Source organism: Ictalurus furcatus, chromosome 12 (genome assembly GCF_023375685.1).
Source record: "Ictalurus furcatus strain D&B chromosome 12, Billie_1.0, whole genome shotgun sequence".
Taxonomy (NCBI): Eukaryota; Metazoa; Chordata; class Actinopteri; order Siluriformes; family Ictaluridae; genus Ictalurus; species Ictalurus furcatus.
Genome location: NC_071266.1, coordinates 26,529,968 through 26,539,013, shown reverse-complemented (window position 1 = coordinate 26,539,013; position 9,046 = coordinate 26,529,968). Strand labels below are relative to the sequence as shown.

Here is a 9,046-nt window from a genome sequence, read left to right as displayed (position 1 = left end):
AACATTCATCTAAAATAAGGAGTAATCATGTTGCCGTGGTGATTTAATATCAGACAAAAAGACAAAACACTGTGTCAGTAATTAATTGAAACCATTACCATTACTGGTCTTTAATGGTATCCACTAGACATAGCCACCAATAGAAAGCAACAAAATTTCCATTGAAATCAATACAATTCCCATTATAACCATTAAAACCATTACAAATACTACAAGAGTTTCTATTGGGGGTTTTTTTCAGCAGGGTAGACAAAAAAACTGAATTCATTTGATCTCTGAGACACAATAAACATTACTTATTCCATGTTAAACCTCATTCTGCTCAGTTAGACCACATCACTGTGCGTTTCGTCACACAGTCCTACACTGTGTCGAGAAAATAAAGTCAACTTCACTTGTTATTGATGTGATATGTACACGTACATGTAGAACCCTGGCTAAAAATCGATTCACTTAAACGAATCGATTCGATTCACTTAAACGAACCGTTTAAAAGGAACCGGTTCCTTCTCGAATCGCCCTTGACTCATCGCTACCGGAAGTGCTTCTTCTCTATTTGGTCCGTGTGACCAGAGCAATATTAACGGTACGTAATACGGTAAGTAGTGATTTTATCTTTATTTCCTGCTCGGTGGAAGTCTGTAAACTGATTAGTTTGTGAAATGAAGACTTTAAAAGAGGCTTCAGCTTTTGTTCTTAAAAAAAAAAAATTAAATCGGGGTTTGTTTTTAGCTAAAACAGGCAAAGTCACATGGAGGTTACTGGTGACAACACAAGCTTAAAAACACACCACAACCCCTGTCTCTCTCTCTCTCTCTCTCTCTCTCACACACACACACACACACACACACACACCTTCTCAGGTCACTACAGGTGTGTAAGAAGTGTGAACGGTTTTTGTCCTGAGGTCAACACGTGATTAAATGAGGTATGTTCAGAAGAGTCCTGGGATGAGCTTCAGGACAGTGTTTATGATCACGGCAGCAGAATCTACAGTATCCAGCTCAGATTAAACACTGAGACGGTGTTTGGGAAGTGCAGATCTTTAGGATATCCATGTGAGATCATCCACCACAGAACAAAGTGAATCACAAGTCCCCCTGAGAGTTTAGGAACTCTTAATTGGTCAATTGTGGCTCCACCCCCTCACAGCCATCCTGTTTATATATAACCAAAAATCAGGCATGGAATCAGACGAACATAAAATAACAGTGAATGTCACACTATATAATTTTCCTCTGTGAAATATGAAGCTCTGGTACGTCAGGACAGACGATAATCCTGTGATACAAAGTCCTGAGATTTAGGTTTGATTACAAACTGTCAGCAAACCAGTAGTACTGCATTTACTAAAGAAAAACAACAGCTGTGTTTGATGATACTTTTATTTAATAGCTACAAAAATAAATGATTTAAAACTGAAAAATAGAATATTTTATATTTGCCAAATATATCATGTACCGCTGATATGATGGAATGAGTGAATGGGGCATGCCACTTGATGATAACCCGCCGCAAAAATACACGTCTCTTGCGCTTCTTAATAAGTACACTCTACTTATTCAATGCTTGAACCGGACTCTTTCCATTAGCAAATATGTTTACCGTTATTATCTCTCTCTCTCTCTCTCATATATATATATATATATATATATATATATATATATATATATATATATATATATATATATATATATATATACCCGTCGGTATATATCTTAGTTTTGAAGCTGTGATCTAGGAAACACCAATATCTCTGCCGTTACAGAGGCGAAGTTCCTGGAACTTCTTATAAGAAATCGCCTCCATGTAATACTTCTCTCAATGTAATACACACATTTCTTATATCATTGACTCCCTTCCATACACACAGCCATACACTATGACTTTATAAAATTCTAATTCTAAATTCTTGATGATTTCTACCGGTCAGTGGTAAGGCTGCATCAGTCTTTCGCTCTGCACAATAAAGGGCAAATCGCCTGCATGTCAACCCAGACATCAGGGTGAAACTTTTCTACGAGCGTCCTCCGGTTTACTTGTTGTCCAGAAAAGCTGAAAAGATTCGCGCAGCCCAGCCAGGAGACGCCAAATTGTCGTGGAACTCAGACAACACTCGCAGACTCATCCTCTGAAGGTAAAAAGGTTTGTTACAGAAAGACGGTTAATACAGGATAGAATAAAGTCGGAGAGAATAATGAGAGCGCTCTGAAGTGCTTGTGCTGAACCACTACTATATATATAAAACGCAGAGCATGACGCACTTCTGTGTACCGATAAGAAGCAGTTCAAACAGGCTTTGTTTTAGGATCTTAGGTGTTTAGACGAACCTTGAACAGAAGAACATGTTTGTGTCTCAGATAAACATTCTGTACTGATCTCAGTGACATGACATGGCCTTCTTAGGCGTTATCCTCTGATGAACATGAACAAGAACAAAATTATTACAAAGTAAAAATGAGTAATTTCCCTCACAGATGTAATCAGTGTCATCGCCACTATTTAGTTTGCCCTCGTGATCCGGTTCTCATGTACTGATGTAAACAGTTTGCAGTTGTGTGAATGGGGGAATGTCGTGTGCGTCGATTTCTGACGGTCGTATTTGGTTTTGCTTTTCTGTTCAAACAGGATGAAGGCTTGTAAGTGGATGTGATTACATTGCAGGCTGTTGGACTGATTTTCTAATTCGACTCTTTACACACCTTATTTATACATGAGTCTCCAGAACAGTCTCGCTGTGACGTGCTGTTTTGTGCTGAAGAGAATATAACGTGTAATATATGTATGTTCTCCTTGGTCTCCTCTCTCAGATGGCTGCTCGGCTGCTTGTGAGGAGAACCTGGGCCGTCTCTGTGAAAGGCTTCCGTCGCCTGCCCGCTGCCGCCACCGCCTCGTCCTCGTCCTCGTCACGCTCCTCCTCCCTGAACACCTCGGCCCACACACGCTCCTTCCTGTCTCCTTCTCGCTCCCTCCCTCTGTCCTCGCACAGGTGCATCTCCTTCAACGTGCAGGACCACGACGACTTCACTAAGAGAGTCATCAACAGCGATCTGCCCGTGCTCGTGGACTTCCACGCGCAGTACGTATTCTCAGAGCTCGTTTATGATGTGCCGCTGTTCCCTCAACACGGCTCCTGATCCTCACGGTGTCTGGGGGCGGAGTTTCAGTGCTGTTTTTTTTAAACACAGTAGGTGCTGTGAACGTTGACGCAGAGGCCGCTCGGCCTGTACGTCCTGTAAGACAGAAGTCTTCTGGCTTTCGTGTGCAGCATGAGTACCAAGCAAGTTTTTTCATGTTTCAGACACACCCATTAACTCGATCGCTCATGTGACAATCCTCTGATGGTAAAACGATCGTTTCCAGTATGTGCTCCTCCCAGTAAGTGCGCTCCCAGCACGGAGTCTAAAGCCGGGTTCACGCTGTGCGATTTTGGCCACGATGTGTCCGAGACACATTTTGAGAGTCCTAAACGATTCCTATAATCCTAAGCCCAAATCTTTAGTCTTTGTACAGTCTGACAAGCAACAGTCGCAAAGGACTATTAAAAATCGCACAGGTTAACTCGACCCAATTTCTTAGCGAAAGACGGATTTGATTTCCAGTTAGACTTTATGGGGGTTGTTTTTATTTGTTTGTTTGTTTGTTTGTTTTTTAATGTCCCATATAAACCTTTTTACTGTAACGGGCGTGTTCCCTTCCAGAGCACAGTGTGATTTATTCACTGCTCAAGTACACTCAGGATCCACCTCATACCTGTTACATCACAGCGCTGCCAAACACTCCATCCTGATTGGTCAGATTAGTTTTCTATAACAGCGGCTCTGACAGCAGCGCAGGTTTATATTAATGGTTCTGATATGTCGCCGTTTCTATAGTAACAGCTCGTTCAGAGGGACTTCCACATAAACAGATTTAATAATGTTATATGAAAAGTGGAACTTCTCCTATATTCTAGATTCATTACACACAAAGTGAAATATTTCAAGCCTTGTGTTTGTTTTGCTGACGTGTTGCCAATGAACCTAATTAGTTGCGAAATATTCCTCCAGCTGTTTCTTTTTAGTAACACTTACTTTTCCAGCCTTTTGTTGTTGGTCCGTCCCCCCTTCCCAACTTTTTTGAGACATGTTGCGGCAATCAAATTCAGAATGACCTTTTTTTTTTTCTTTTCTCCTTAAAACGGTACGTTTCCTCAGTTTAAACATTTCATATGTTTTCTGTTCTATCGTGAATGATGCGCGGGGTTATGAGATTTGCAAATCATTGCATTCTGTTTTTATGTACATTTTACACGGCCTCCCAACTTTTTTGGAGTCGGGGTTGTGGCTAATCGCTCCTAAACCATTCACACAGGATCAGATTCGCTCGCTCTATCCCAGGAGGTACACACCTGCTCAGGGTCAAGTCTCCTTAGAGGCTTTTGAATCTGATATACTATGAAAAAAAAAATTATAAACATTATTATTATTATTATTATTATTATTATTATTATTATTATTCTACAGGAAATATCAGGAGAATGACACAATCTGGTCTGAAGTCCTGCCTCTTATTAGGCCTCTGTGTTACAATTATGTAATTATTTCTTTGTTTGCTTATTTAACTAATAATAAATGGGCACAAAAAAAGTCTGCGATCTCAGTATGACCGACTTCAGCACCGTTTTCACCAAAAATGGCAATGTTCAATTTTAAAAATGGCTGACTCTGGTGTACTTGATGAAAGCTCTGTGTTTTGTGTTGTTTTTTCATTTTATGCTGTTGCTATTTTGGGTTTGGAGAAAGCCAAATATTTCCCGTTTTGCAGTCTGCTGCTGTTCTCATGGTCATAAATCGAAATCAGCGTGCTGTGGGTAATAATGTGATGTGAGTAAAGTGGCACAGAAGAATGTGTGGCATTTAAACTCTGCCAGTGGAGTGGGTGTCGAACCCTTGCTAGTCCAGAGACGCGCGTGTGTGTTACCGCCTCCCGAGTCCATCAGTCCGAAAGTCCTCGCAATGTATTTGCAGTCACATTTACAATTATTCGATTGACCTTTACATTGATTTGTTTATTTTAATCCATGGCGACTTACAGCAGAGATCTTCTCAAAGATTTTTCCCGGAGTGGATTGTGTGTATGTCTATTTCTAGACCCATAACTGATTAATTTATATGAGGCTTTCTTTCGTTTTGTCGGTGTGTTATTTCTCTTCCGTGTTGCCGTATTTTATATACACGTGAGAACGCTTAACCTTCCTTTCATCCATTTTTCTCGGACCCCACCTTTTTAATTTCCTCCATATCGTCTGTTTTATCTTTGTGATTATGTTGTTCTGGGTTGTTTTATGGGCAGAGCTTACGGTTAAGTGCGATAAAACATGGATGCCATAAAACAGCGTTGTGGCTGGAGGAAACAGGACCCGAGACTGAAACTGAACTCTGGACAGTTCGCTTATAAAATAAAAATAATAATAAAATGCTCACATCTGGCAGTTTGATAGACATTCGTGTAAAACTGTGTCCAGGCTGAATATGCTCGAACCTTTCTCAAGGTTAATCTGAATCAGGTAGGCGTGGCCTTCGGACATGTCAGTTCTAACAAAAGGGGCATGGTCTAAGTGTCTTTGGCCCTAGCAAAAGGGGTGTGGCTTCAGTCTCTTTGACCTCACAGCGTGGCTGTGGTGCCTCAGGTCTAGCAAAAGGTGTGTGGTTATCTCTGGGCTTTTCAGATGTAGCAAATGAGGTGTGTCTTCAGTTCCTAGCAAAAGGTATGTGGCCTGGGTGTCTTGTATCTAGGAAAAGGGGTGTGGGTCTAGGCCTAGCAAAATGGGTGTGTCCTGTGTATCTTGTATCTAGAAATAGGGGTGTGGCCTAGCAAAAGGGTGCCTCATACCTAGCAAAAGGCTTCAGGTGGCCTTGAAAAATAAGTGTAGCCTCTGTGGCTGTGGTCTAGCAAAAGGGGTGTGGCCTTTGTGGCTGTGGTCTAGCACAAGGGGTGTGGCCTTTGTGCCTTTGGCCTAGCAAAAAGGGTGTCCCCTCGTGACATTCACCCACTCACCCACACCTATGGGAACTCTACACACACAGTAATCTGAGCTCAATAACTTGGAAAGAAAAACAGACCCTAATTGGTAAGGGGTGTTTGTATTGTGTATTGCCTTCCTGGGTAGTACGCATATATAATAAGTCACACATGTAATGTGTGTGTGTGTGTGTGTGTGTGTGTGTGTGTGTGTGTGTGTGGTATAGATGGTGTGGTCCCTGTAAGATCCTGGGCCCCAGGCTGGAGAAGGCCATTGGTAAGCAGAAGGGTCGTGTTGCCATGGCCAAAGTGGACATTGATGAACACACAGACCTCGCTATAGAATATGGGGTAAGAACGAGTTCACCAAGTTCACACATACACGTACATCTGCAGGTTCTATATGCTGGTTCAGTAAAATACACACGGAGGTGTATGGAAAGTTCTGGAAAAGTATCAGAATCAAGGTTTGGTTATAAATATACAAATATCCCATTATTAAAAAATGGAACGAATATGGCACAGCCATGACTCCGCTTAAAGGAGGTTGTGCACCAGGGGTGTCCAATCTTATCCGGAAAGGGCCGGTGTGGGTGAAGGTTTTCAGTCCAACCAAGCAGGAGCCACACCTGATTCCACCTGTTTAATCAGTTGATCTTGGCTTTCAATAGACTCAGGTGTGGCCTCTGCTTTGTTGGAATGAAAACCTGTACCCACACCGGCCCTTTCCGGATAAGATTGCCCACCCCTTGCCATACACCAAAAGTCAGCAACAGAATAAGGAGAGGATTAGTCAGAGAAGCAGCGAAGAGACTAAGGGTAACGCGCAGCATTATACTACCACCACCATGCTTCACTGCGTGGATCGAAATCTCGGGCTGATGAACAGAAAGTTGCTGTACACAGACCAGATTTATTGTCTGCTAACAAAAAAAAAATTCACATCATACAAAGTTTGTAGGTGCTCTTAATCAGTATATTGATTAATAGTTTTAATGTGAGTCAACAGAGAATTCTTTATTAAATATTCTGTAAATGTTGTTGTTTTTCATCTTCATTGATCTTGCATCGTTCTAGGTGTCGGCTGTTCCGACGGTGATAGCCATGAGAGACGGCAACATCATCGACCAGTTCGTAGGGATTAAAGATGAAGACCAGCTGGATTCATTTGTCAACAAGCTTATTGGACAATGAACCTGTCAGTCAAAGCCTCAAGCCCAACCCTCTTTACACTTTAGTTTACAGCTCTGGAAAGCCACATTCATTTATATATATAAAATATACATACACACACACACAGACACGAGGCTAATCCACAATTTGCCTGGTGGCAATCATTACACTGCATCCTTTAGATGTTTTTGTATACGAGTGTGTGTGCGCGTGTCCATTCATTTTTTTATTCTTCACCGACCCTTGCTGCTGAAAATAGCGGACCGTCACAGATTTTGTTAAAGGGAAATGTTCATTTTTAGAGCTTGAAACGATCACAGCCACTTCAGTTCTCCTTGCAGTTCCTGCTGTCGTCCACCCGAGGGCGAGTTTCCTCTCTAATCCAAGGCCACGTGACGATGTGGCTCTATTTATCTCACACTTATCTCAGAGATCCGGGATAAGGTCATGTCTGTCTAATCCTGACGAATGCAGTTACATATGAAGACGATAGTGCTGATCCCAGATCACTGTTCTCACTCTGACAGGGGAAAATAAAAAAACCAATAAACAAATCTGAGCCTGTGTATGTATGAGAAAGTGTGTGTCCTGATTTTGTCAGTTTCGACAAAAGAGTTCTGATGTTTGTGGATTTCTATTTTAACTCCATAAACTGTGTGTGGTATGACCGGCGAAAACAGATTCAGAAATAAAGCACATTTATGATGTTCTAGTTAAAGTCTCAGAGCTCTTTCTTTTAGCACCTCCTTTACAGTCATGCAGGAGTAACGCTGAAAAAAAATCCCCTTGGCTCTTAATGGACGTGTCTGAAATTCCACTGTAATAAGTCTGTGTGTGTGTGTGTGTGTGTGTGTGTGTGTGTGTGTGTGTGCTAAAATGAATACAAGCTTTAATCTGCTGTGCCAATATAGCTTCAATCACACAGCTAATGACATTATGGACCATTACATGAATGCTGGAAATAATCCACTGCTGTGTCTGGATTTCTGGCAGTAATGTTTGGTAGCACTGCATGCTAGGTAATGCACAGTGCACCGTTTCGCTCTACATTCTGTATGGTGTTTTCGCCTTACAGTTTCTGAAAACGCTATTAGACGGTTTTAGCTGCTCCTAATGGATTTGAATGACTTTCTGATGCTCTTTGGCATTTTATTCTCATGGTAATCATCCACCCATCAGTGGTGGCTCAACACTTAAGGTAAGGTTTCTGATCAGAAGGTTGGAGTTCAAGCCCCAGCACCACCAAGCTGCCGCTGTTGGGCCCTTGAGTAAGGCCCTTAACGCTCTCTGCTCCAGGGGCACTGTATCATGGCTGACCCTGCGCTCTGACCCCAACTGCTGGGATATGCGAGGGAAAGAAATAATTTCACTGTGCTGTAATGACAAATAAAGGCTGCTTATTCTTCTTCTTCTTGAAAGGACAACATGATGGGGTCTGGTGGTATGTAATAGTAACCACAAATTCCTTAATGGAAATCCCTGATGGAAACTATTATGCCAGTTCCCATTAAGGTCTGATGCACACCACTACAAGTCTCTAGTTATGTCTTGAACAACACACTTAGCTGTTCCAGACCATTTCTGAGTAATTAAATATTATCAGCTAATAACGAGACATCACCACCAGCCCTTGATTTCTTATGTTCAGCCCAATGCTAAACATCTTACACAAGCTTACAGCTTAGCTAGCATTTATCACAACCTGACATTAAAGGGATTGTCAGCGGATTCGTAGGACCTGAAGACGTTCACCCTTAATAAATATTTGTAATATTCCACGAGTCACACATTCAACAGGAAGCTGCATCACCTGAATTTCCTGAGGATTATTATTTTTGATTAAATTATAAACTGAAATTTTAAAATGATG

General features: G+C 41.6%; 1 protein-coding gene across 5 annotated transcripts; it reads left to right on the top strand.

Moving 5' to 3' along the window:
• The first annotated feature begins 526 nt into the window (after positions 1–526).
• Positions 527–7,888, top strand: txn2 (thioredoxin 2). 5 transcript variants are annotated; one of them, XM_053638658.1, is made up of 4 exons: positions 527–598; positions 2,811–3,079; positions 6,231–6,354; positions 7,081–7,888. In XM_053638658.1, the coding sequence occupies exons 2-4, from the start codon at positions 2,811–2,813 to the stop codon at positions 7,195–7,197; spliced, it is 510 nt and encodes a 169-aa protein (XP_053494633.1). In that variant the 5' UTR covers positions 527–598; the 3' UTR covers positions 7,198–7,888. The 5 variants fall into 5 exon arrangements, with proteins under 5 accessions (XP_053494633.1, XP_053494636.1, XP_053494635.1 ...); XM_053638661.1 differs by having other exon boundaries at positions 549–586; XM_053638660.1 differs by lacking the exon at positions 527–598 and adding an exon at positions 950–1,058.
• Positions 7,889–9,046: the final 1,158 nt, after the last annotated feature.